Source organism: Paramacrobiotus metropolitanus, unplaced genomic scaffold, assembly GCF_019649055.1.
Source record: "Paramacrobiotus metropolitanus isolate TYO unplaced genomic scaffold, Prichtersi_v1.0 Parri_scaffold0000043, whole genome shotgun sequence".
Classification (NCBI taxonomy): Eukaryota; Metazoa; Tardigrada; class Eutardigrada; order Parachela; family Macrobiotidae; genus Paramacrobiotus; species Paramacrobiotus metropolitanus.
In genome coordinates, this window is record NW_026570263.1 from 382,092 (window position 1) to 409,833 (window position 27,742).

General features: G+C 43.7%; 5 protein-coding genes across 7 annotated transcripts; 1 reads left to right on the forward strand and 4 right to left on the reverse strand.

The window, feature by feature from the left end:
• Nucleotides 1–712: 712 nt before the first annotated feature.
• LOC129590994 (uncharacterized) lies at nucleotides 713–1,933 on the reverse strand. The gene is made up of 3 exons (XM_055486468.1): nucleotides 1,523–1,933; nucleotides 1,331–1,390; nucleotides 713–1,252 (listed from the first exon to the last, which is right to left on the reverse strand). The coding sequence occupies exons 1-3, from the start codon at nucleotides 1,608–1,610 to the stop codon at nucleotides 972–974; spliced, it is 429 nt and encodes a 142-aa protein (XP_055342443.1). The 5' UTR covers nucleotides 1,611–1,933; the 3' UTR covers nucleotides 713–971.
• A 1,158-nt stretch (nucleotides 1,934–3,091) lies between these two features.
• LOC129590900 (endothelin-converting enzyme 1-like) lies at nucleotides 3,092–12,643 on the reverse strand. The gene is made up of 15 exons (XM_055486343.1): nucleotides 11,580–12,643; nucleotides 10,767–10,882; nucleotides 10,512–10,556; nucleotides 9,940–10,095; nucleotides 9,765–9,854; nucleotides 8,438–8,838; nucleotides 7,736–7,989; nucleotides 6,949–7,171; nucleotides 6,833–6,883; nucleotides 5,979–6,104; nucleotides 5,650–5,821; nucleotides 5,451–5,570; nucleotides 4,929–5,119; nucleotides 4,696–4,803; nucleotides 3,092–3,663 (listed from the first exon to the last, which is right to left on the reverse strand). The coding sequence occupies exons 1-15, from the start codon at nucleotides 11,999–12,001 to the stop codon at nucleotides 3,373–3,375; spliced, it is 2,766 nt and encodes a 921-aa protein (XP_055342318.1). The 5' UTR covers nucleotides 12,002–12,643; the 3' UTR covers nucleotides 3,092–3,372.
• An 893-nt stretch (nucleotides 12,644–13,536) lies between these two features.
• Nucleotides 13,537–17,097, reverse strand: LOC129590901 (isatin hydrolase-like). 2 transcript variants are annotated; one of them, XM_055486344.1, is made up of 4 exons: nucleotides 16,948–17,097; nucleotides 16,325–16,753; nucleotides 14,980–15,283; nucleotides 13,537–14,090 (listed from the first exon to the last, which is right to left on the reverse strand). In XM_055486344.1, exons 2-4 carry the CDS (start codon nucleotides 16,618–16,620, stop codon nucleotides 13,830–13,832), a joined length of 861 nt encoding a protein of 286 aa, XP_055342319.1. In that variant the 5' UTR covers nucleotides 16,621–16,753; nucleotides 16,948–17,097; the 3' UTR covers nucleotides 13,537–13,829. The 2 variants fall into 2 exon arrangements, with proteins under 2 accessions (XP_055342319.1, XP_055342320.1); XM_055486345.1 differs by having other exon boundaries at nucleotides 16,325–16,756; nucleotides 16,948–17,096.
• Nucleotides 17,098–17,369: 272 nt separating this feature from the next.
• LOC129591007 (uncharacterized) lies at nucleotides 17,370–19,138 on the reverse strand. Of its 2 annotated transcripts, XM_055486486.1 has the most exons (5): nucleotides 18,754–19,138; nucleotides 18,533–18,679; nucleotides 18,331–18,460; nucleotides 17,820–17,859; nucleotides 17,370–17,761 (listed from the first exon to the last, which is right to left on the reverse strand). In XM_055486486.1, exons 1-5 carry the CDS (start codon nucleotides 18,869–18,871, stop codon nucleotides 17,639–17,641), a joined length of 558 nt encoding a protein of 185 aa, XP_055342461.1. In that variant the 5' UTR covers nucleotides 18,872–19,138; the 3' UTR covers nucleotides 17,370–17,638. The 2 variants fall into 2 exon arrangements, with proteins under 2 accessions (XP_055342461.1, XP_055342460.1); XM_055486485.1 differs by having other exon boundaries at nucleotides 18,331–18,679.
• Nucleotides 19,139–20,208: 1,070 nt separating this feature from the next.
• On the forward strand, nucleotides 20,209–27,742 carry LOC129590896 (DNA excision repair protein ERCC-6-like). The gene is made up of 12 exons (XM_055486338.1): nucleotides 20,209–20,412; nucleotides 20,554–20,845; nucleotides 21,304–21,647; nucleotides 21,710–21,818; nucleotides 22,188–22,475; nucleotides 22,534–22,669; nucleotides 22,939–23,059; nucleotides 23,531–23,580; nucleotides 23,642–23,818; nucleotides 24,463–24,944; nucleotides 25,551–26,129; nucleotides 26,836–27,742. The coding sequence occupies exons 1-12, from the start codon at nucleotides 20,388–20,390 to the stop codon at nucleotides 27,557–27,559; spliced, it is 3,327 nt and encodes a 1,108-aa protein (XP_055342313.1). The 5' UTR covers nucleotides 20,209–20,387; the 3' UTR covers nucleotides 27,560–27,742.

A 27,742-nucleotide genomic window follows, 5' to 3' on the forward strand; every position in this document is an offset into this window, starting at 1 on the left:
AATAACAAGAATTCCTGGATGACTGTCAGTCGTTGAGCAAAGACGGCGTAGAACGGGCACCGATAAGTAAATCGGCAATCGCTAATGACGAATCCAGAAGTGCACACTGGCATATCACACTGCGGTGTGAGTGCCGGACGGAGTGCCGGGCCAGACGAAGAAGGTAGACACAATGCCCAATATGATGGTCATGTACTGTGCAGACTACACACTGCGCAGTAGAGAACGGTCAAGAATGGATGTCGGATCGGATCCGGGTCAGGCTGACACTGTCAAAGGGTCAACAGGAAGCAGAGAATCGCTGCCGTCTCCTCTCTCTAGTCGCTGACCCTTCAGTATACGAATTACCCAGGTACAATGCCTGTTGACACTGGATTCCTATACAAATTAATGTGCTGCTAAATCTCACTGAACAGCGGTTTGTATGGGGTGCTGTCAATTGCAACGAAATCAGGGAAATGCCCGTACGGTGACGGCACAGCGTACAGTGTACACGTAATCGCAGAAAGTTGGGAGAAATTAACTTTTAAAAGGAAAGAGAAGATGCTATCACCGTACGTGATAGCAGCATGGCTAGTCTGCTGCTCAGGATCGTAAGTCGCGGAAATATTGTGACAAGTTTTTCTAAGCACACCCGACCGGCATCATAATCGCTGCTTAATGCTCCGGTTCCCATGACGGGTTTGATAACAACATAACATCGTACGCCATACGTGCTGACTTTTGATAACATCATACGCTATGCGAAGCGTCTGTGTACTTGTACAAAATACTCGTATCGGCGTCTGTATGCCGGCAACTCTTAACCGGCACAGGTATATTATTCTTGCACAAAATGTATAAAGTATTAACGTAATTTGCGAATTATTACCATTTCATCTGTCAGCGTAAAGAGTTGCTACTGTACAGTGTACACAGAGTAGTGCGTGTTCTGAGCTGAACGAGAATGCAGCTATCCTATAGTAGCTGGATTATTCGTCATCCTGTGAATCCGCTGCGGTTGTGGAGGCACTGCCTTGCGTGGTGTTAATACTGGGAGGTAGTGTCACCGGCGCGACCGGTAGCGGCGCCTGGTTGCGGTCGGCGGCGGGGCGGCGCTGGCGGGGCGGATTGCACATCTGCATCTCGGGGCTGTCGCGCATGGCGTTCATGATGTTCTTGCAGGCCGGCGACACCGAGCGGAAGCAGTGGCGTAGGTGGTTCTTACGCCGCATGCGCTGCTCCTCCGACACCGCGTTCATGTTGCACTGCACTGCAGTTATAAAGGATTATACGAGTAACGGACCTGACGTTATTCACTTTACGAGCTAAGTCATCACGCTGTACTTACGGAAGCGGGCGCAGGGCGGGAAGAGATTCTTGACCTTTTCACAGGCCATCAACTGCTGCTCTGCAACACACAGTGTTTAGTGAATGGCACTTATCAATGAGGCGATACAAATTTTCATAATACGCTACGAAGAAAACCACAGCAAATTTTGACGATTATTATTAGTATTGTAACTGAGGGGTCTGCAGGTACCTGTCACACCGGGCGGCAGCCGGCCAGCGTCGCTCAGGGAAACCCACAGGCAAAAGGACACGACAACAAGAAGTGCATGGCACTGCATTTTCCTGCGAGGACGACAGTTGACTGATCAGTTAAAGAAGGCGCGCGAATAAAGCCGCTCGGCGCTGTCGGTATTCCACGCCGATCGTTTTATATACTGTTGACACTATGTTGGTAACACTAACAGTGTCGGATTTTCGGTTAATCAAGCGAGGAAGATGCTGCTCAGTGGCTGCTATACTCTTGGTCACTTAGGGAAGGATAATTATTATGAGACTAGTGTGCTGTAACTGTAATGTGTGCCTAGGAAAAAATAATGGCGTCGTGGTAGATTAAGCGAAAACGGTATATTGTTACCGCGGTGGCAAATTGCAAGTGCATGTTCGCCAGATTTCGGTATGGTATTATTTTGTTCAGGGCAAAAACGCTGCATTCGAACAGATCGACGAACGGAGCCAGTGATTTTCGTGCAAGGATAAAATGCACGTGAAATTCACTAAAGATCTCTGGTACTTTGTATACTTAGTGGAAACTGGTACAATATCTCAGCGCGTCAGAATTAAAACTGATTTCTTATAAGCTTCCGCTCGATGACATGCTTTGTACCTGTGCAGCCATTGAGAAACGAACGAGTGCACAGTGCTTGTGGGACATAAAAACAGAATATACCGGCACGGCTTCCTATTATTTCGTCCACCATTCATTTTGTCCACCATTCATTTTGTCCACCATTCATTTTGTCCACCACTCATTTTGTCCACCACTCATTTTGTCCACCACTCGTGTGGTGGACAAATTTTGTAGTTCAGCACTCTTCCCTTCCGATTAGTCAAAGAAAACGTCACCTCAGCCATTATTATCATATATAAATAATCACAATCTAATTGCGCAGGATATCGTGCTCAATGTATTTTTTATTCTTCGACTTTCAGATAATAATATCATTCTTAACACTCAACTGACAAGGGAGTTCGATTTACATAGAAGTATACGTACTTGCAGATGCAAGGAATTAGATGCGCGCTACATCATGTGCATAAATCGAACTCATCTGTATTGCTTGCCTCAATGTCTACTGTCTGCTTATTACTTAACCCGCTCAGTTTCGAGACGCATAAACAGCTGCGCAGTACTGGGTACGTTATCAGTATTACGTGCAAATATGCCAAAATTTTAATAACCGCAACGTATATTATTGTTGTAGCAATGGCATGCGAACTGAAATCACAGTAACGAATACTAATGATATACGAATTGCGTGTGTATACAATCTCATACAAAGTATTATGTTTTAGATTGCTGCGCGCATCTCAGTTTATTAAATTCATTTCACACTAGCTTTGTCTTATAGAAAATAAAAATACCGTACTCTATGAATTGTATAGTGGACAAAATAAATGGTGGACAAAATGAATGGTGGACAAAACGATGGGTGGACAAAACGATGGGTGGACAAAATGAATGGTGGACAAAATGAATAGACACGACCGGCACACGCACTACAACTTCAAGAACAACGCTTCCGTTAACGAATACTTAACCTTAACGGCGCTTACGTTTTGCTCTTTAGTTCGCAGTATCTTGTGCTGTAAAATACATATTATCACACGGTAAAATAAGGAAGCGCAACCAAGAAAAACAACCAACACGGTTAAACATTGCTAACAACTTAATACAACGACCGGCCGCGCTTCCCGCACATACACGCCGGAAAACGTAATGGATGCTAAATTGCACTATAATTACTATACAGTAGATTGTCCAGCTGCGTCTGTATCACACCGTAGCAGTCACAAAATCCAGTTCCGCCCGTGGTAGCGCGGCTACGTGGGGCTGGCCTTGTTCCAGGTGGGGAGGCCCGGTTTGCGGTCGAACCAGTGGTACCACTCGTCGATGCGCTTGGCCGTGATGTCCTTCTGGTACCTGAGTTTGCGCGGCGGATTGGGGATGTCGTAGATGTTGGTGCCGGTGACGGCCTTCACCGGCGCGCACTGGAACGTCGTGACGAACTCCTCCGAGTTGCGCACCATCGCCATCAGCCGGGTGCGCGGCTCACTGAAGCCCGCCTTCGCGGGGTTCTTCACGCGCAGCGGCGTGTGGTTCTCGCAGAAAACCTAAGCAGAATAATCAGTAATTATTTTGTCATGCTTATGTATTGCGGCACGCGTGTACGTAATTCACCAATAATTTTAAATATTATTTTACGGATATTTTAATATAGCCGGTTTAGTTAACAGCCATCGTTCATTCTCAGAAGAAAACTAGGTGGCCACTCTGTGCACAACCTTTCGCTACCTTTGACTCCGTACACAATCATTCGGCACTAGCTTTATCTGCGTGCACTACCCTTTATTTTCTAAATTATTTCTGGAACTGCCGTTTTTTCGTTAACAGCTAGTACTGCTGTACAAATATAATTCAAAGCAACATCGGCAGCTATAAAATCGATTTCCGTTAGTAAACAATTCTAGGCGTCCGTGTGCCGATTTTTCTTCGCAGGGCAAAGAAGGTCACGGTCGTTTTCTGGTATGCATCAAAACTTCTTTAAACTGACTGAACGTCTTAAACTGCGCGCCTTGAAATATTGCAAACTGAGGATTAGAACCCACTCTGTATTATATCTAATTACAATCACAGTCCTCGCTTTCCGAGCTTGATACAGTGCAAAAGCTTTAGAGAAATTACTCCAGATAAGTATATCTGTACATTTCTGCTTTTCTGAAGTAATGTAATTTAGATATTGTAAGTATATGTGAAAGTATAGTAGTAGTACACCGAGTGAAACGTGGCGTGGATTGGTAGTGTCAAAGGTGGTTTACCGAAAGAAAGGTAGTGCCCGAACACGTTGTGCACGGACTGAAAGGCCGTACTGCAAAAGCAAAAAACTTGTGTACTGAGTAAAAGATGGCGAAAGAATAATGGAAAGATTGTGTACGGAATGGTCGCCATAAAATTAATATTAACAATTATACTAAATTTAACAATTCATTATAAAAATTGCAGTATGTAAGTTATAAACGAAAATGCATTATTATTTGCAGTAATATGACTGCAGTTTGTATATTCAATACGAGCGTTGAGTTGTAGGCAAACATTTTTTTTATTTAACTGTATTTCGAAAAAGACTGTGTGTTCCATGGCCGTACCTGAGCGAAGTATAAGAAGAACATCTGGTTGAAACTGCGGCCCTGTTCGCCGTAGAGTATCCCGGGAAATAACTGGTCATGGGTATCTTTGATGGTTTTCTGATACGCCTGTTAAATAAAAATAATAATAATATTGTGGTAAATCGAATGCTAATCGGTGGTACAATACGAATACTGTATGTACAAGTACAATTAATGCACAGTGTAATTATACGCTGGGTGCTCATACGGACCCGGTAGGCAATACGCAATCCGGCCTGGTCGGCGATATCCTCGTACAGCGTATCGTCGTCACTCGGATCGCCCAGTTCCTGCGAGATATTCCGGTAGAATTCCAGCAAATAGCCCTGCCGTTCGCGATAATTGTCCAGGGTGCGGTTCTTGGGCCGGTAGCTCTCGATGCCGGTCTTATTCAGCATAAACCCTAAAGGTCACAATTACGCACATCATCAATTAATAACACGGTTGCCAGTTTTATGAAAAAAATGTTTTTAGCTTCAATTTTTTAGAAAATTTATTCTTTATATAGTCATTTTTTATATAGCTTCAAGTTTTTATATAATTTATTTCTTTAGATAATTTATTTTTTTATATATTTGCCATTTAATTACCAAACAATTTTTAAAAAAGAATTAATACATATGGCGGTAATCATAATAACTTTTGATACAAACTTCGTTAACAGTAATATCAACGATTAATCATTTTGTAAAAGAAATCAATTAATATTTTATTTGTTTATATTTACAACATACATTCGTAGTCGACAACGTGGGCCAGTTGGCGCGCGTATGTGAACCCCAGAGTGGCATACTGTGCGAATCCCGGATAGGAGAAGTCATAGAACGGTGAGGCCAGATTCTTGGGGAAAACGCCTAATTACAGAAGAAACACCCGGCAACTCAGCGCGCGTCTTTTAAACGTCATGCTGAACAGTTCGGCAAGTGACCTAACCGATGAGACTGTTCTGCGGCGACAACAGATGGTAGTCGGTACCGCCGGCGAAGCGGAACATATTGGTGAAGCGTGTGGCGTTGGAGCCGAGGTCACCGCGCAGGAAGAAGGACTCGCGGGCCTTCTGGAAGTTGCGCAGGGTGTTGAAGAAGGAGCCGGTGTCGATCTTGATCTGCAATTAGCCACCCACTATTAACTATGTACGAGTATAATGGCAAATTCAATAAAAATGTCTATCTATAGTTTAATTCAATAAATACATGAGCCGTTTATAAAATGTATATAAATAAAGAAATTAATTTATTTATATCTGTATTGATGCTACGTACCGGGTTGTACATGAGGCCCGTCAGCGTGCGGTTGTACAGTTCGCGGGAATACGGTAATTGCCGCTTTAATTTAGAGAATTTCGTCGTCGCATACTGCTGGTCTTCCTCGTCAATCCAGCCTTGCGTCTATCATCAATACGGCAATGTCATAAAGTGCTAAGCATATTGTATAATGTAGTAATAATTAAATTCTTAAATGCTGGGAATTAAACATTATGATTAATTCAATTAACATTATGGCAATTTGATTATGCTGTAGCATAACTAAAATTGCGAATTTTTAACTGAGCCGGAGCATTATTAAAATTGGTCATTTCAAATCATACTTAAACTAAATTAGAAATCAAATTACTTGTGTGAATAATATAAATCTGGTTGATCAAAAGAAAACTGAATTTTAATTATGATGAGCAAAATTAAAACTGGACAATTTTAATTATGCTCCAGCTCAATTAAAATTCGAAATTTTAATTATGCTCCAGCATAATCAAAAGTGCCACAATTGTTGAATTTCGATTATGCTGATCATAATTAAAATAGATCGATTTTCAGTTAAGATGAGCTTAATCAAAATTATGAACCAAACAATTATGATGAGTTTAATCTTCACTAGTATAATGACTGGTAGAATAAGCTTAGCAGTTAACATTGCTATACGTGTAGGACTGTAAAGTGCAAACCGGCTTATCGGTCCGCGGTTTCAGAATTAGCTAAGAACACCCATAAACGGTGATGCGACTGGACGCGCAGAAAACAATCGCCGGCAGTGGGTTCGAACAGAACCCCGCTTGCTCGCGCAGTATGCGTGAAAAACGAAGCATTCCAGCGTTGTAAAGTAATTATCGTGTACTTACGTTGACCAGCTCGGAGGCCGTTTGTGTGAGTTTGTCCAGTAGTGAATCGGCCTGCGACAGCGTAAGAAAGCTGTATCAAACGCCATGTTAAAAGCATAATAAAGCGTTGTGCTTACCTTGGCAGTGTGATCCGGCGAGAAGAAGCGGTCAGCGTAGATCTGCAGACCGCTGTCCGGCAGCACCCGGAAGGCGGTAACAGTGCACTTCTTCCAGCGCACCAGCGACTGCACGCCGAAGACCTTCCAGAAGCGCTGGATGGGCGCCCACAGATCCGGCTCCTCCTCCAGAAACGCCAGGTACTGGTACAGCAGCTTCCAGCCCAGGTACACCGCTTGGTCCCTACACACAGCGAGACCTTGTTACAAATGTTGGGGGAAAACAAATTTGAAATCAACCAGTCGGTTGGTTCAGAGCTTGACTAAAATAAAATCAACAAACAGCGTCAAACAGGAACACGTCCAAGGATCATCAACTGCCGGTGCTGAAGTTGAACTGAGAAGCGCTGGTTTGCGCAGTATGCGTTAGAAAGCACGTACATATTTTCTTATATCTCAGCGGAAAGAGAAAAAGAAAGGTCACTTTTTAAAATCATACGTAAACGCTTTTTGTAGATACTTAACATGAAAAAAATGCCTAATATTTTGTAAGAATAAAGGTCACTCAATCGTTCCCGGCGTCGGGCCTTTTCAAGACCATACAGGTGGATAGAGAAAATGAAAGGTCAATTTTTTATAATCGCACAACCTTTTCTTTATACTTCTTACACACAGGATAGAGTACTGCAGTTTTTGACAATAGTAAAGGTCACTTTATTACCATAAAGAGATATTTTTTATATGTAATTATTACTAAACAGGAAAAAAGATGAATTTTTTGGCGGTAATAAAGGTCACTCTGGTGTACCTGGCGTCGGACTGCTTGAGGAGTTCGTCTAGCCCTTGGAAGTAGTCGCGGTTCTTCATGGCGATCATGTCGTGCTCGAGGAGGCTGGTGACGGTGGTGTCGATGTCGATGTGGCGGTGGTGACTGCGGTTGAGGTTGACGGCCTCCTGCAGTTCGTGCAGGTAGTCGGAGAAGTTGTAGTAGCGCGCAATGTGCGGGTACTGCGTGTTGAAGTCCCGCACCGACAGCCGGTAGATCATCTGCTCCCGGCTGATCTACATCGTAGAACAACAAACATATACTACAAAGTATATTTTTATTCAAAGGAGCCGGCGCCTAGCGCGGGCGGTACTGGGGATTACTCTGTTCGTTAATTTCGTGTAAATCCATTACACGTCTTCACTAACAAGAAAACGCGCCTGCTTTTCTGTCAACAGACGCATTGCTGGAGAAATATTCACTCCGCAGATTAAATTTATTAGATAATATAAATATTAAATATTATTAAATGAATATAAAATATATTATTAAGTAAATATATTATTAAATAAATGAATAAATATTAAATAATAATATTAATATTATTTGTACTATTTATAGTAAATCAGAAATCAGGTAAATAAGTATCTGTAGGTGTGGTTATCTTCGCGTATGGCAGCCGGCGTTGAACGTTTAACTCAGCCGATAAAAAAAATAAATAACCTGTCGTGGGCCGTGACTCACCTGCGTCAGATTGGTCTCAAACTGGACAATCTTCTGCACGTCCTCCTTCCAAAAATCCGGGACGACGGGGTTCTTGTCCAGCGTGAAGCCGGCTTGCGTCAGAACCAGCCGGATAATCGTCCCAATGAAAGTCTGGTACTCCTGCATTTTGCGCTCATCCCGGTAGAAATGGCGCGGCAAGGGAAGGTCACCCTCGCGGATTAGCCAGAGCGGCTGGTTGGAGGAGGCGGCCGTCACCGGGAGGCGTTCCACCTCGAAGTAGCCCTTGAGGCCGTGCTGGTGCAGCTCCTGCAGGAACTCATCGTAGTCGGTGTTGTCGGCCGACTCGTTGGCGGCGATTAGAGGCGGCCACTGCAGACGCTGCAGCACTTCCACGAGACGCAACCGGAAGTCCGTGTGGTCTGCAAAATGCCGTAATGCAGCCACTAGGTTTTTTTATATACCAGTATTTAAATATTTCTTATAAATCTACTTTACTCAATTAGGCGAATTTTTGCTTATTTTATTGTCCAATTTATTTCAATAGGATTTCAGTTAAACATTTTCAGTATATAAGATTTTATATTAGGTTTGATTATTTTATTTTATATTGATATTATTTACAATGATTTTTATTTTTTTTCTATAATTATGCATGTACATATAACGTTGCATAAATACGTATTCTGATTTTACTTATACAATAAAATTTAAAAATTTACTTTAAAAAAAATTAAAGATAATTTGTAATTGATTTTAAATTTTAATGCGCCATGAGTTGTGCAACACAGGCGAAAACACAGGCTGATACGTTACAACGACGGTTATGATTATGTAGTTAATTATACATTCAAATAATTAACATTATCCAATCAAGAACTCGCAACGCGACCAACACCGTTCATGCATTTCGCGGCATAAATAAACTAATTTATTCGGCCATGAATAATGCTGATTATGCAAAATTCCCGTAATCAGGGGGGTCCATTAAATTAAAGCGAGCCGTTGATTATGGGGAAATGCAGTTATGAAATGTAAGCCGTGTTGATGCCGGTGGCGTGTTGCACGTGACAGAATTAAAGCATCTTTAAGCATGGTGTGCGCAACCGGATGTTGCAGCCGCGGCTAGTGTCCCGCGGCGGTGTGCGACTGTGCCGCACAATACCGCCCTTTCTGCTCGTAAGAAAGGCCGTGAATGCTAATTATTTCGCCATCAATACGCGGTCGAGGAAAGTGATTTTATACGCTACCGGTTGCCGTTATAGCTGCTTGATTATCATCACAATATATATCTTGTTTTAAACTGTTATAAAATATTATTACCGGCATCGCTGCGTACGGTACTTACTGTAGTCCATGCACAGCTGATGGAACTGTGCCGCTTTGAGTTTGTGGACCTCGGATGTGTTGGACAGCATTCGCGGGTCGGTGAGGATGGCTGCCGAAAATCGCGGTTAATTACAGAAGTAATAATAATAATAATGATAATAATAATAAATGCAAAAAGACCGCGGATTGCATACAGTTCATGCGCAGCACCAGCTCGTCGTTGACGAGATCCTCCATGTCCTGGTAGCGGTTGCCGAAGGCCTCCTTCAGCTGGAAATTACCGCAGGCGTGCCGGAAAAAATCCTCGCACGGATCCACGCTGTAGTTGATTGAACCCGTTAACAATTTCCCTACAAAAATTATTCGATTTATTTTACTGATTTTCAAGCACCGCAAAACTATCCTGGCATGAACTGTATCTGTACTGTAGTAATACTATTTTATTCGCACAGTCCATTTTAGAGAACAATTTATATTTTATATTATTTGTCATTTTTTTATTTTTTTTATTTTTTATATAATATTTTTGTATAATTTTTTAAAATTTATTTTATTGTTCTATTTTATTATGCCGGTATTTTATTTCATCATTACTTTATTATGCCGGTGCACATTTAGTCTGCGCTGAAAGTGGCAAGAAAAAGCGTGATTCACTGTGCGGCATGTGCATTACGTCAGGTTTCCACGGTAAACAATCGTGGGAATTGCGGTAAGAAAAAACACAAAGCGCGTAAAACGGTAAAAAACCCAAATGACACTTATTTACCTGCAGCGATACACGGCTCCGAGTGACAGACTTGCGGCGGCGGTTCTACACATAGAGAAACGATAACATTGTCAGCGGCACATTTAACTGGATAACATCGACATCCTATTACTAATTACACTGTTTGTTTACCACCGTATGTGCTAAAATTGGAAACTTTGTTCGCTGTAACCTACGACATTGCGCGCAAGATTACCGCTAATCAAGACAGTGTGATAAGCCTGTACAATATTAATGTATGTACGGCTTATGTACCTCGATAGACTTCCCACAGATAGACGGAGACCATCACTTCCGTCGACAGGAAGAAGAGCACGGCCAGTGTCAGCAGCACTTTGGTGGATGTGGGACAGCGCTTCTTGAAGTAATACCTAAGGATAAGGAGGCGGTCTGATTATGACCGGTATACTGCTGTTTTTGTAGGCATATATAGGTCACGTGCGCTAACAACAAACACATTCCACAAGCCAAAATGCATCGTGCTACTGTATAAAAACTATGTAAATCAAAAATAATTTATGATATATCAGAGCATATGATTATTATGCGGCGCGGCACAGACATACAAGTTAGCTCTTAATTATTGTTGAATTAACCTGAATTTATTATCGTTAAATTATTAGAATTTATGTTTTTATATGCTTATATAGCTGCAAGCGCTGAAAGTTAAAATTTAAACATTAAGAAACGACCAATATTCCAATCTTCCTTGGATTAAAAAAAAGTGCGCAACAGTCAAAGCAGCCGTGGCGTTTCCTTTAACAACAGCTAGACTAAAACGCTGGTTGAGAAAACTAACAGACTGTGTTTCACCGGTTAAGTCCCGAATTTTACGATCCATGAAAATTAATTCGGAAGTTCTCTTATTCCAAATTAAAATTTAATTTAGAATTAAAATATTGTTTTTCATCAAAAACCAGCACCTCTACATGCAAATATGCATGCGCTGCTGGACACTATATTTAAAATGATCTTAGGACGCGTATTCAGTGTTCCCAGAACGGCTGCTGCATTTTCTCTAGCTACCGCTAAACTTAAATTAAACCGTTAATTCCCAGAGTGACCTACTTGTCTTTGGCTTCCTGCTCGTCGTCCTTGGCGTCCTCCACCGCCGGCTGCAGGTGACCGCTGCCCCGCTGCGCCATACTGGCCTTGCGGTACTTGCGGTCGAGATCATCCAGATCGTCCACGGTCTCGAAGGCGGCATTGATGCTGCCGCCGTAGAGCTGGGTAGGGTGGCTGGTGGGGGCACCCAGCGAGCTGACGCGGTGGATGCGCTGCGAGCTGGACACCGCCGAGGGCTTGCGGTGCTTCTGGTCCAGGGCGTCCAGGGGGTCCGCCGTCTCGTAGGCCGGGTTGGACACCGCGCCTGATACAGGAGGCCCGTTGACCCCCAGGTGGGAGGTGCTGGCCCGCCCCATCGACCCCGAGGCGCGCGCCGGCGACACCGTCGACAGACGGATGTTCTCCCGACTCGTCGACGTCGACATTATCAGCTAAGTATCTAGTCTGACACGGTGAGAGGGCACAAGCGGTGTAGCATAAGTGGGAGCAGCAATGCGCGTATAATATATAATTCCGATCGAGAATAACAACCAAATAAAAATATATATAATTCCGCAGGGATTGTATATATATCCGATAAAATGTATATATATTTATGGATCACAGATATATAGATCAAAAACAGCTGCAGCTATAGATGATAAAATATTGCATAAGCAAGGCTGCGCACACTTCAAGACAAGTGCAGAAGCAGCTTGCTTTTCACTGGCAGCGTGTGCAGGTAGAGGAAGCGCGGCGGCTTATCGGGATGAGTGGCGCGATAAGGATAATGCGTATCCTGCATAGCGGACACTGGATGATTTATTAATCATAAAGCCACGCGTATATAAGGCAGCGATGTATAAGAAAACGGCAGTTAAATATCGTATATATAAATGCAAAGACGGTGGTTAATAATCCAGCGCGCTACCGTTCTGTCAGCAGCGATATATATGTACAGAAAACACAGCCGTACTTTGCGATTGCTTTACTCGGCGTGTTGTTTCGAAAACGGCTCGGTTTACATACGTTGCGTATGATATTTCTGTGGAAAAAACTTCGAATGCCGTGCAGGGCAGCTGCTGTTGTGTATCTGTACAGTGGCACGGATCCTCGGCGTGCCACTGCACCGGCATTACCGTATAAGCGCGCAGCCGGCCCGGGGCAGTTTAAAATGATTGGAGCGTAGTAATGAATTCGTCGGGCCCGGTTTGTCATGGCTACCCCGAACCACGGCCTTTGTCTTATTGTTTGCGCATACAAATCAGCTTGGCAATCCGCCGTAAATTGAAGGGCGTATTAGGCAGGTTCTGTTGAGTTTTTTATGCAAGCAGCAAAACATTTCGCAGGGCAGAATTAACAAGGAGGCCTTTCGCTTTTCTAGGACAGTGTGCCACGCCGGCGTCAGGTCAGAGTTTCGCTGAAATGATCCGGCGAATGAGTTGGAGTTGCGTAACAGAAAAGATTAATAAATTTACATGGAATCCAAAAAAACAGCCGTACTTTGCGATTGCTTTATTCGGCTAGTTGTTTCAAAATTATGCCGGGTACATTGCAGTAACGCTGCAAATTTCAGTCTACAAACCTCAACTTTGGCTTTTTGCCCACATAAACAAAATAAAACTGACGATTACTAATTATTGTTGAACATGCAATGCATGTGACCTTCATATGCGGAATTATCAGGGCATTTACAGCAGAAGCTAATTTTCATTCCGCTCCTAAATTCGATTCCTTCTAACTTTTGGCATTTTATGCGACTTCAAAGTTATTTTTATTTTATTTTTACAGTCCACGTTTTAAATCAAATAACTTTGTACAACACTTTTTTCTTCTCTCTTCGATGCACAGTTTTCCGTATACATGTACTATATGAGGTAACTAGTATTTGAAGCCACGTGATAATTTCTTGAATAATGGAATATACCGGCCCAGGTATGACGCTGTGCCACGAGTGGTCCCATAATAAATGGTAATTGGTATTGTAATGGTAATGTTTAATAAGTTAGGGATAATTGTGCGGACCAAGATTAACTGCCCAGACGGCATGTGCAGAAAGTGAAACATCATCATACACGTATCAAGCATGCAGGCACAACAATATATAGCACATGACACTGATCTGTAGATATATCCAACGTTCGGATTTGTAGTTTTTGAAAGCGGCAAATCACGCGACATTTCGGATAGGTTGTTTGAATAGAAACTAGCGCGTCATCACCAGACATCCAGGTAATTATAATTATTAATTATAATCATTAAGAACACATCTGGCTATGCCGCCCCCGGCACCGAGCGTTTGCGCAGCGTCGGCGCGGGCTTCCGCCAGCCGACGGCGACCAGACGGATGGGCGAGCCGCTGGCGCCCTTCATCTTCATCGGCAGCCCGAAGACGAAGGCCCCGCGGGCCGGCAGTTTGTCCAGATTCTGCACGGACTCGATGATGTTGACGCCGCTGGACAGGAAGATGGCGTGCGCTTGTAAAGACAGCCCGCCCTGCCCGTTGTCCACCGAGCCCGTCTCCACGCCCACCACCTAGGCGCAACGGCAAAACTGTACAAACTGCGGGTGCAACTCAATAAGTAAACGCGCGTTGTCTAAGTAAAAATAACGCCGGCAGATACGTACCACGTACATAAACATATGCAAATCGTAATTATCATACATTTATTATGTTAAGGAAAATGGCTCGGTACATGGTGTCAGAAATGAGATACTTACACTAAAACTTTCGCTTTCGCGCACTCCGAATCACTTTTTTGCAATACTTTAGGTCATTCTAAAGCTAAATGATTTGTATACATTGTTCTGAAAACCGTTTGCGCATACAACATCCGGTTGCCGAGATGTGGCGAACTAAAATGGGAGAAAAGTTTAAACGCGTTGCTGTGTACGGAAAGTCTGGTTGTTACCCATTTTCTTGAAACTTTGCAGTAAAAGGCACATAGCCGGATAGCCATAATGTCGAAAGTGAACCAATATCAGATTCATAGCAGTTTTTCCGATTTTAAAATGAATTTCAAAAATTTTAAAATTTTTCCAATTTGTTTTAAAATTTTCCTTTTTCCTTAATTGCCCATAGCCTCGTCAGGATATAGGATTGTCAAATTTTTATTGGTTCAGCTAGCAGGCAAAGTTATAAGCATTACGTTCGGAAAAATCGTATGTCTGCGTTTGATTTGAGATTGCATGTCCGAGGTACGATTCCTAAGTTGGATAACCTTTATCCCATAAAATAAACTAAAAAAAAGTATACAGATTTTCTACAATAACCAAAAATATCTTCCAATACCTGGAACGATATCTAAAAGGAGTTGGCTACTATAGTGCGGTAATAATAATAATAATTACACGTATCTCCGGCGTACGCCTATATACAGACTTCGAAACTTGGGTTACTCTTGATGACCTTTCGGATGTTTACCTTAATTTTGCGGTTCTTGACGAGCCATTCGGCGGCGGCGGGACTGACGCCGGGATAGTGCAGTTGTGACAAATTGAAGTAGTCGGGGGTGCCCCAGAAGGCGGGCTTGTCGTTGATCTTGGCGCCCCAGCCGGTGTAGACGAAGAGCAGGGAGCCGTTGGGCAGCCGGCCGTGGTCGCTCTCGTGCGCGCGCACATCGGCGATGCTCAGCTCGTAGTCGGGATTGCTGCGGCACTTCTCCGCAATGTCCACGACCGCCGCCGTCCCGAAGAACTGCCGCAGCGGCACCTGATCAATGTCGTCCCTACCGAAACATATACTGTCGCTATAAAAGGTCACATGTGCTCCTAGCCGTATTAAAAAACAACAGTTAAACTTTGGGTGGTGTTGCGTTATAAATTATTATGAATAATTAGGCAGCATATACAGATAATATTTTAGCAGCGGCATTAAATTAACTGTGTACACAGCAAACCAGGTTACTATATTTTTGTAATTAGATTCATATTTAGCCTTCGCTACTTATTTTCGTAAAGGACTATTTATTAATTATAAGCATAGTTATTATATTGTATGCATTTCTGGCCATTAAAATTAAATAATACGGTAGCACCTAATGTACAAATCCATCAGTACATATTAATGTCGAACAGATCTGTAGATGACCGATATTGCAGTCGGTTACATAAGCCGCATGCGCAAGTTATCAGGGGAAACAACAATTATTGCCGGTTGTTTGTGAGCAAACTGCAATGTTTTTATGAAGCGCGATCACACACGGCGGCAGTTATCGCGTGACAAGAAAAAAGCCGAAAGGAAGCAAAGGTCATGTTGTGACTCCACGGCTTCCTGGAAGAAGTGCTAATTCACTGTTGCAACATTTTACCGGTAGATGTTCGTGTATGCACTAGCTAATTTGCGCAACGTCATTGGCACTGGCCAGTGTCCATATTTCGATAAAAACAGTATACTATGTATATGCAGTTAATTTTCAAAAATTACTTAGTTCGTAGAATGGTTGGCAAGCCAGGCAAGGACCAAAAATTATTCTTTATATATACGAGTACATAGTATTACGTACGTACTGTGTCAATATTACAAAATTACCAATTAATAATTATAAAAATGTGGCTGTTGGCATAGACGTGCGCCACGTGTTAAACTTATAGTATCTCATGAAACCAGACCGGAAGCGTTTCTTATTAAGTATCCGAGTCGGAGTATATAATTTGCATGGAACGTTGATATAAAATTTTATTTATATTTTAAGCGCAATAACAATCGTTCTGTAGGCCCTGTTGTTAGGAACTTGGAATTTTAATATGTAGGTACAGGTGCAGCGTACCTGACGGGATTGCGGTTGACATGGCTGAGCGCGTCGACATGCGTGCCGCCGTGGTCGCTGCTGGAGAAGACGGTGGCGTGGAAATGGTAGTTGTACTCCTGGTTGTACCCGTTCTGCGTCTCCTGGATCTTGAAGTTCTGGCCCTTCTTCTCGATGGTCGGCCAGTAGGGCGTGTCCTCCGAGAACTCCACCGACAGATCCAACAGCTCCTCCGTCCCGTCGGCAATGTCCTCCAGCTGGAAGCTCCACACACTTCCGGCCGATAACAGCATACACAATACCATCACTCGCCACATTTTTTTATTACTTTAATTCGTGGCTTAATAAATTTCCGCAGGATAAATTTTTGATAGTTTGATATACAGTATGGAATTAGCCAGTTGTCTCACTTAAATGGCGCAAAAGTAGGGTTCCTTTCGCCGATTGGCACTGCTAACCGAAACAAGGCAGAATTATTATACACTTGCGTATCGGATTGCTAAAGTGTGTGTACAGTTACAAGTTCGTATAATAATATTTTTATCATCGACGCTGTGCAGCAGGTTGCGTTGGCGTTTAGGTACAGATTATAATCAACGGTGCAGTGTAATAATATATCAGTCGCAGTAAATTCCCTGACTGACCTTATCGGCGCCGCGGGATCGCAATCGGCGTCCACGGTTAACGGTGGAAAATCGGTGTAATACTTAGATAAAGCGTATATATCCGGTGTGAGCGTTTTTCATATGCTACGCCCAATCTCTGTACAGCTGCAGTGACGCCAAATTATGCCGGCATTACTGTTATATACGTATCTCTTTTATGGCGTCGACACTTTTGAAAAAACCTTACACGCCACCGCGAAACCTTCACGCACTAAACCGTAAATAACATTTCTACTAACACTGCAAGAAATAGTGCATCGATTATGCTGCACCCAGGATAACAATTATTACATTTACAAAAACAAATACATGAAGTAGTACATCTTAGTAGGCCTGGTAAAACCGTGCCTGGAATTTTTGCAGAAATAATACAATTTAATTTTTAACAGGGACATGTTTGCGTAGCGTTCATGCTGATGCCGGGAATTTGCACAATCAGCCGGTATTATTAACAGACAACCGCATTCAGCGGGTATATTTAATATCGGTTAAGAAAACCGGCGGAACAACAAAACGCTGCCGTGAAAATGACAATGTACGGCAACCTTCGAGATACCTATGCACACAGCGTACATTGGCAGCTGGGTGTACCCGAAATAAACTATATAAAACACAATTAACTCGTTTTTGTGATAATGTACACTACTTTGCTAGTGACTATCATTGACAATCAACTGGCAGGATGACGGCGCAGTTTCTTCCCGTCTATTTGTAGAGCACTGGCGGCGTAACAGGGGTCGTCTTTCTGCAGTCGTGACGGCCATTCGCAGGAGCGGCTTTTCTCGTCAAACACCTGCGGAATACCAATACCAGTATACTGGTGAAATGCTTAATTTTTTCATTTCACGTACCAAGGGTGGTGGGCATATCTGCAGCCATCCGCAGGAATTCCTGTAATCAGGACATAATAATTAAAATACACCCTTCAAATGAAGTACTGTACAGATACTACATAATATATAATCAATTAGTAATTCCTGTAATTAATCAGCCTTAATATAGATACAGAAATATAGTATGCTATTATGTTATAAATTTTGCCGGTTACATTGGCAAGTACAAGGTTGTCCGGTAATTTCTGCCCGTTCAATACAGCGAAATACACAAATTTGCGTGTTAAGCCAAACTCCATGCTACGACTCCTTTACGTCGACAGAAATTACCGGACAAGCTTGTAGGTGTCAGCTGACTATTTACAGGCCGTATGCGATCATTCCCCGATCATCGTCTGAATACCAGGCAGGCGGACATCTGATTTATAAGCTTAAATTTTTAATTTTAAATCATTTAAAATGATTTAAATAACAATGATACATAACATTTATACTGATGGCAGAAATGTAATCCTACGTTGCTAATTACCAGCAATTGATAAAATGGACGCAGCTGGTCGTATGCGGCAAGACACCGGCCCTGTCCCGGCAGGCATCCAGCTGGCAGCCCATAAAAGCCCAGGGCGTCCGGGCCGGCAGCAGGAGATCGGCGTCGGCGTCTAATTGTAAGGAAGACTGTGGTTTAGCTGGTTTAGCGGTGGGTTTGGGCAGTTTGGGGATCTTGCGGTTACCGTTGCTGCTGTCCACGGCGCTGTTGGCCAGTAAGCAGCAGAAGATGCTCGTCTCGCCGCAGATGCAGCGCAGGTCTTTGGGGTCCGCCTTGTGGATGCGGGCGGTCTTCGGGTGGGCGTTCAGTGCCGGCGCAACCTCACCGGAAGCTAGTATAACCGAAGAAAAAATCGATCGTCATTGTCAGTTTTGCACCGCCATCCGTTTTTAATTACAGACATACCGTTAACGAATAGAGCATGCGTCTGCAAAATTAAGACCACCAAAAAAACCAGCCTGGACCTGGACATGCTTTGTGAAACTGGACAACGACAATACGTTCCTCCTGCATGCCGATTCATCCTCTAAAACCAGGCCACTTGAACCCACCCGCATGGGAAAATAAACCTCGATTTGCCGAATCCAACTACTTAACAACAAGCTAAAATCCAATTGTAATTTACTGTTCTAGAGTGGACTTCTGTGTCAGGCTTTGGTGCATTTATTAGCAATATAAACAGCAATTGTTCCGTATGATACTAATGAGATACAGCGATATTCAACACTTGCTTGCGATACATTGTGTCAATGTGCATTGTGCACCGCTACAATACCAACATCAGCATCTCGCGTCGCTTCACAGTTCACACAGAAATACTTGAGTTTTGGTTGTTTTTCTCGTAAATTAGCACTGCCTACAGTTTCTACCGAAAACGCAATGCCTCGTGCCGGCCGTGCAGGATTTCTGAATTTAAATGAGAAAAAGTTAACAAACTCATTAATTATCCTCTGCCATTTGCCGTATACAGTTGTATTCTGTAACACAACCGGCACTTATTCCTAGCTTCGTCTACAAATATGGCCGTGAATCGTGATTGATCATGCAGAAGTGTTTAAATTGCAATATTATGACCGGCACGTATGGACGCAATCAGTTATTAATTTGACGTTAAAATTATGACGAATTATTACTTATAACTTCAAACAAAGATGCGACAGAGCGCCGACAAATTTAACGCATAAAAAACTACCACAAGAACCGCCAAATTGGCCGATATAACGCTGCTGCCGTCCCCAGGGCGGCGGCCATAAAGTAATCGTACTTGCTTATCATCGCCTACCTGGGGGGGGGGGGGCTGCCAGCGGAAACGCACAAGCGATGACATCAGAGGCGCCCTATCATTTTGGCCACCATTCATTTTGGCCACCATTTATTTCGGCCACCATTCATTTTGGCCACCACTGATTTTAGTACCGCGTTCGATTTTCAGCTAATACGAGTACATACATTCATTACGTTGTGAGCCTGTGATCCAGCAATGTTTCCTCAATAAATAAGACATAATAAAAATAAACATAAGAAAACATAAGGAAAACAAGTTAATTTAATAACATAAACCTAAAATAGTAAACACACCAAAAAACCGAGGGTAAGAAACCTAAGAAACCTAAGAAACCTACGAAACCTAAGAATAACCTAAGAAACTTAAGAAAACCTAAGAAGACCTAAGAAACCTAAGAAAACCTAAGAAAACTAAAAAACAAAAATCGAACGCGGTAACCAAATCAGTGGTGGCCGAAATGAATGGTGGCCGAAATGAATGGTGGCCAAAATGAATGGTGGCCAAAATGAATGGACACGACATCGGCGCAGTCAGATTTTGAAACTCCAGGAGTTTTTTTGACTGTACCTGTTTTGAAGTTTCGCAGACTTTTTTGATTTTTACTTGCTTTTTCTTGTTTTGCCATACTGTGCCTCTCCAGGATAATTGTAATGTTTTATTTTCTGGATAGATTTCCATTGTGTGATATTTTCTGAGCGTGTTGTCTTTCACTCGTAATCGGTACTTTCGGCGTTCATTATTGGGCAGACAGAAAATGGACTACGCTGCTGTAAAACCAGGCATGTCGAGATTCATGTTTGAACATGTTTTTCCTTTCTGATTTTTATGCTGTGATCTCTTCAGTCAGCATTTTTTCTGCGCCACAGCGCTTTTTAGACATCAGAAATAGATGATTTTTACATGAAACTGAATTCTTGCAGAAGCAGGTGTCGATGCAACTGTGATGGAGCCAACAGATCCTTCGATGTCGTGGATAAAACGCGAAGAAGCAGAGGATGAAGATGGGGAGGCTGGTCTGCAGCAGGCTGTGGTTAATCCCTTCCGCGTGGATGTCTCGCTCATCCCGCAGGCCGCGTCGCAGGACGGGGGCGCCCTGCAGGAGCTGGGCCTGCAGGTGTTCAATCAGGAGGACCTGGAGACGGCCGTCATCCACCAGGCCGAGCAGCACATGCACGAAGAGGCCCAGCAGCGCGCCAACCAAGCTAAATCACGGTACTTCTTTTTTTTGACAAGACATTTCTCTTGTCATAGATAATCATACGAATAATTAGCATTCTGCATGGTTCTACCGGACTTGGCATTTTGGAGTATTAATTTTAATTTATTTCACTGAAATCGTTTAAATAAAATTTAGTTCTACAGATATTTACTGTAGTCTGTAGATGACTTTGTTAGCAACTTTAGTTTAGCTAGGTACTAATTTGCTGGAATCACTAAAATGATGAAAATTTATTCAATTTGATTTATTCTGTAAATGAAAAGAAGATGTCTTTGACTTCTTCTCGGATTTGGTTAATTTAGTTTGATTAATAAAATTAGGAAAATAATTTTGCTTATTAATTCTTCTCTAACTATCCATAAAATAGAAAATAATTTTAATTACTTTTTCTTTGTTGTAAAGTTTTCTTATTTAATCTCAATACTCGTACACATTCTAAAATTATTTCCAGGTTAAAAATAAAAATCAAGCTTCCCCCAACGACAAAACCATCGGCGCCTCCCCAGCCGTCGACCTCCGCCGCCGTCCCCGCCGCCAGCAGCGCCACGCACCATCTGGACGCCTTCCAGCGCTACCTGGCCGACCAGAATCAGCGTCAGCGCAGCCTGGCCAAGAAGCCGTCGACGGCCAGTCTGGCGTCCACCTCTAATGGTAAGGAGACCGTGCGCGCGACGGGATCACAGCGGTTGATGGAGGCGGCGGAGGGCCGCGGTGCACGGAAACGGAAGAGACGGGATGAAGGGCAGAGCGACGAGGAGGAGAGTGAGGAGGACGAGGAATCTGTCGTTTCCGATGGTCAGCATTCTGCTTGTGGAGATCTTGTCGGATTTTTTATGTGATTCTTGAGTTTCCGGTAGATTCGGATGCTTTAGCAACGGCCCCGCGTGCGCGTCCCCGGGGCAAGATAAAAGCCAGGGAGATGACGGTAGACGATGCCAATAATGCCGTTTATTTACAGCGGCTCAGGTAAATCGGCCTGTTGATTGCTTTCACACCGTAAATTAGATAAATAATATGCAGCAATGAAAATTAGTTTTCATTGTTAAATTGAACGTTTCGATTGGTCAGCTGTATCATTTATTACCTTTTTAAAATTGATAATTTTTGAAAATATTACCCAAAATAGCAATTTAGGTTTTACAATCCTTACATGTTTTTTAATTGAATTTTTTTGAAATAATGGTCGCATGTATTTCTTCATTTTGATTTGTAAGAAGCTGTTGGATGTTTATTTAATTTATCTTTGTGAATTTTTTTTTCGGAATGATATTTTCGAATCGGGAAATGGTTTCTATAATAATTTTTTTTTTAAAAATACATTTAATTTTTTTCTAGTGATTATCGCGAAGCGGAAGCCCAGCGCCGGCAGGACGCGCTGCAGTCCGACGACACCGACCCGACCGAGCGCGAGTACAGCCAGTTATCCGACGGTCTGCGCGTGCCCGCCCGCATCTGGAGCGAACTGTACCAGTACCAGAAGCGCGGCGTGAAGTGGCTGTGGGAGCTGCACAAGCAGCAGGTGGGCGGCATCCTCGGCGACGAGATGGGCCTGGGCAAGACCGTCCAGATCGTCGCCTTCCTCGCCGCCCTGCACTACTCCGCCCTCCGCGATAAACTCTTGGGGTGCGCAGCTGACGATTCCGTTTTAATTGAGCGGAAATGAACGATGGGTGTGTTGCAGTGTGGACGGACTGGGTCCGGTGCTGGTGGTGTGTCCGGCGACGGTGCTGCACCAGTGGGTGGAGGAATTCCATCGTTGGTGGCCGCCCATCCGGGTGGCGGTGCTGCACGCGTCCGGCTCGCATTCCGGATCGAAGGTGCGCATTTCTACCGATTTTTGGTTCTTTACGCGAGTCATTTCGGCGAAAATAACAGTTATCAGATGCGTTATGGGTCAGTTATATGAAATGAATTTTTAACCGTAAAATAAAACGAAAATATTTTTATAAAATCAATTTTTACAATTATTGTTAGATTTATATTAATCAGAATAATTTTATCTAATCAATAATAGTGAATAACAATGTATTTTGATACTGGTACTGTAGCACACTTTGATTCCCTTCGTAATGCTGCTTTTTCGCAGAAATCCCTGGTGGCCAGCATGTTCAGCGCCAAGGGCGTCCTGGTGACCACCTATCAAGGGGTGCTGGCCTACCAGGACATCCTCATCCGTCACAAATGGCACTACGTTGTCCTGGACGAAGGTACTGCACCGTATTGAGGGTCCATAGTAAATACGCGCCCGTTGCCCGTCCGGCAGTGTTCTGAATTTCTGATCGTTGTCAGCGCAGAGCATTTCCCACGTACATGTGCAATAGCGTAGTGCAACGGCATGCATGCTTCGGCGCCGGCACAGGTTAATTGGTATTTGGTGTGCCCTTAAGAAATGTGCAGAACGGTGTTCGGGTTTTCATGGTAGAAGTATTGAATTTTTCCATACGATGATGAAATTTATCTGTAATCTCAAATTTTTTTGGTTACTGATCATCTAAATTAGAATGGTATGATTCGAGGAAAAGAAATGGTGGCATTGCAATGATTGCATTAACTGAAGACAGTCAGCTTTCTTTTCGCTTTTTCCCTTTACAGAGGTGGCAGGAAATGACGTCTAGCGCTCTTCTGTGAAATCTTTCCGTCTGTGGTCGTTAACGTGTATTATGTGGGCTTATTTGTAGGCCATAAAATTCGCAATCCGGATAGCCAGATTACCGTCGCATGCAAACAGGTACGTTCTTGGCATTTTCCCCAGACGAATTTCTTTGCTGCACGTTGGATGGTCGTTGCAGTTCCGTACGCCGCACCGGCTGATCCTCTCCGGTTCCCCCATGCAGAATAATCTCCGTGAATTGTGGTCGCTCTTCGACTTCGTCTTTCCGGGCAAGCTGGGCCTGCTCAACGTCTTTCTCGAGCAGTTCAGCGTGCCCATCATCCAGGGCTCACGCGAGACCGCCTCCGATCTCCAGGTGGGCCTTTTTTACCGAGTTACTTTCTGTGCGACGTGCCGGTTAGTGTTTTATACATTATATATTATACATTTTCTTGTTTTGATAGATTATTGCATCTAATTAAATAAATGTCTACATTTCACTGCGTAAATTAGCTCAATTTTCTCTAGAATATTTTGTGTTATTTAATTCTTTCATAAAAATCGTGTAACTTTTACTGCAGTATATAAATCATTTAAATGTTAGATTACACGTTTTAATTACCTACGTGTGTAAGTTTGATGAAATGGAATATTTGAACTGTGTAATTTTCCTGTGGTCTTGCTTGTTTTAAGTTACTTACATAAATCTTATGGATTTTATAACTGTCCATAAAACCGGAAATTCTACATGGATTAATACAAATTTATAAATTTAATTTAAATAGATTGTTTTCGTGAATTATACGACATACATTTTGCACAGTTATTATGCATTTCTTTTTTCAATTATTATATGAAACTTAGAGCAGGTAAATTCAATCACACAAAGTTGAGAAATTCCCAAACGACTCGCCTGTTTTAATTTAACTATGAAATTAAATTTAATTTATTGCGTGAATTTTAATTTGCTGTAGAATTTGGATGCTTTTCATGATGCAATCCGCGTTTCCGCTTGTCCAGGTTCAAACGGCCTTCGTCTGCGCCACCTCCCTGAAAGACAGCATCAGCCCGTACCTGCTGCGTCGCAGCAAAGTCGACGTCAAAGCCAGCATCCAGCTCCCCTCCAAGAACGAGCAGGTCCTCTTCTGCCAACTGACCGAGCACCAGCGCGACTTGTACGAGCGCTACCTCAAGTCGGACGAACTGAAGAACATCATCCACGGCAGCGTGCAGATCTTCGTCGGCCTCATGCAGCTGCGCAAGCTCTGCAACCACCCGGATCTCCTGGACGGGGGGCCCAAGGTCTTCCTGGACCTGGCTACCCGCCAACCGATCCGGGACCCCGCCGGCACGGACCAGTTCGGGTTCTGGCGGCGGTCCGGGAAGATGGTGGTGGTGGAGGCGCTGCTGGCCATGTGGAAGCGGCAGGAGCATAAGGTGTTGTTGTTCTCGCAGAGCCGCAAGATGCTGGATATTCTGCAGACCTTTATGGACGATTCCGGGTACGCCGAGTAATTATAATCAGTACTTACTGTTAAGCGGTGATTAATCATTAAATTAAACGGTTTACATTTTATTTTTTTTTATCTAATTGAACCATAGAATTTAATAAATAGATTTGGTAAAGCAATTTTTTTAAATTTAATTTTTACTTAATTTCTTAAAAAGTTTTCTTAATTCAAACTATTTTTTCTAACTTCTTTCCGGTGAACTTTACTAATGAAATTTAATGATTTTAATTACTAGTGTTCTCTGCGCAGAAGTTTGGATTTGTACAAGTATTTTTCTCAGAATTCAGTAATAAATCCAACAGCGCTTCTTGCGTTTGAAGCCGCTGCACAAGGCGAAAAATAATTCTTGAACGAAAATAAAATTTGGTCCTAGATTTTCTTATTGGAGAAAATCACTGCATCAGCTACATTTTTGCGTTACTAATTTATGGCCAGACCAAATTTTGCTAATTTCCACAATTCGTAGTTTTATTTTAATAGGAGATAGTTTGCGAAGGAAAATATTGATGAGTGTTTTTGATGGGTTGAAATTTTATTTTTATTTGAAATCATTCGGTTTCCAGAGTTGATTGAAAATTATTCGAATTTCCTCCCTAGGTACACTTACCTGCGCATGGACGGCACCACAGCCATCGGGAAGCGCAAACACCTCATCGCGGAGTTCAACGACAACCCGGCGGTGTTCGTCTTCCTGCTGACCACCCGCGTGGGCGGTCTGGGCGTCAACCTGACCGGCGCGGACCGCGTGATCATCTTCGACCCCGACTGGAACCCCTCCACCGACACGCAGGCGCGCGAACGCGCCTGGCGCATCGGCCAGCAGCGCAGCGTCACCATCTACCGACTGCTGTGTGCCGGGACCATCGAGGAGAAGATCTACCACCGCCAGATCTTCAAGCAGTACCTGACGAATCGCGTGCTGAAGGATCCGCGCCAGAAGCGCTTCTTCAAGCACAACGATCTGTATGAGTTGTTCGCGCTGGCCGTGCCGGAGAAGGGCGAGGGCACGGAGACGGGGGCCAGTGTGGGTGTGGCCGAGGGGACGGGGAAAGATCAGGAGAAGGAGGGGAAGGATAAGTTGAAGGAGCTGGCCAGGAAGATCAGTCAGCAGATTGCTAGTGGGAAGAACTGCCGGGAGTTGGTTAAAAGCGCCGTGGAGGGTGCCGGTGGGGCTAGGTACGGTTCAACACTTTGAAATCACCTACGTTTTGATGTTATCTGTATTTTTTAACATTTCTTAATGGACTACGGTACGTATTGATGGTGTTCGTGAAGTTTGTTGAATCAGAGAAAATTTTGCGAATAAAACAATAATAAATTAAAGCTCCTATGAGCGAGGAAAATGAAGAAAACTGGAACTATAAATGTGTTGAAATATATTATTTAAATTTATTTCTGTACCAAGAATTTGTTAGCCTTTTCAGCAAACAATATTTCAAACTTTGCCTTTTCAAACTTTTATTAAGTACTGTGCCTTTTACCCCGCGAGTGGATAGAGATTTTGGTTGTTTTTTTAATGTTTAACTTTTAACTGTGAAGTAGTGTGCCCGCGCTTGCCCTTCGTGTTATTGTTGCCTATTAAAAGTGAGTTAGTATATTTCAAACTTTTCTGTACAATTTAATTATAATTAAAAAATTTAATGTAAGTCAAAAGCCACTGGAAGCGGGCAAAGGGAAGGTAAAAATGGAGATTTATTGTGTAATCATACTTTCCAACAGTAAGACATACAGGTGGTAGTAATTTGTTATGAGTGTTTTTTTCTGTGCGCGAAAGCATCTGAACCAAAATCAGGAATTAGTTTTTATATTGAATTTCATTTTGCATTTATTTCATTGAAAATCAATTTGATAACCGCCAAATCTGGAAAAAACTCGTCTGTAGAGCCAAAGTGGACGGGGTGGCGATCGCAGGAGTCAGTAAGAAAGAGACCTACCAGAGCCCGGTGGAGGACGAGGACAAGGACGGGAAGAAGGAGGAGTACATCCTGGGCCGTCTCCTGAAACGCACCACGGCCCACTCCGCCGTCTCCTTCGACGACATCGCCGCCGGCGGCCATCCCGACCGCGCCATCGTCGAGGCCGAAGCGCAGCGCGTCGCCCAGGAAGCCATGCGCCTCCTCAAACTCTCCCGGAAGCAGTGCCACACGGCGGTCAGCGGCATCCCCAACTGGGTGGGCGGGGCGTCGTCCCTCACCGCCTTCGACGCGCCGGACGACGAAGAATCCCCTCCCGCCACCGCCGGGCAGCTGTTATCCCACCTCCGACAGGTCGCGCCCGTGGAAGAGACCCCGCCGGCGGCGGACAACGGGCAGCCGTCGGAGGTGGCGCGGTTCGAGGAGATGCTAACGCGGGACGGCGGCGCGGCGTCCTTCGTGACGGCGGAGCAGTTGGGGTTGGCGGAACGGCTGGTGGGGTTCCTGAATCGGGAGGCGCTGGTCCCGGGGGAGGCCGGGACCGAGGAGATTGTCGGGCGGTTCCGCGGGGAGCTCCCGGCCGGGGAGGCGGTGCTGTTCCGCGCCGTGTTGAAGGGGGTGTGTACGTTCGAGAGAAGGAGGGGCGCCGCGGCGGCCTGGATCCTCCGACCCGAGTACCGCGATTATTCGTGATAAAATCATCATTTTATCCTATTTTAAACGTCCGGTTGGGTGTTTTTATCAATTTTACCCTGTTTTTCCGATTATTATTAAATTTTTTAATGGCCTGTTTGGTGGTCGATTTTTTCCTGTTTTTTTTCGGGCCCGTGGCAGATTTTTATGGATCTGGGATGTTGCGTTGGATACTCAGGTGAA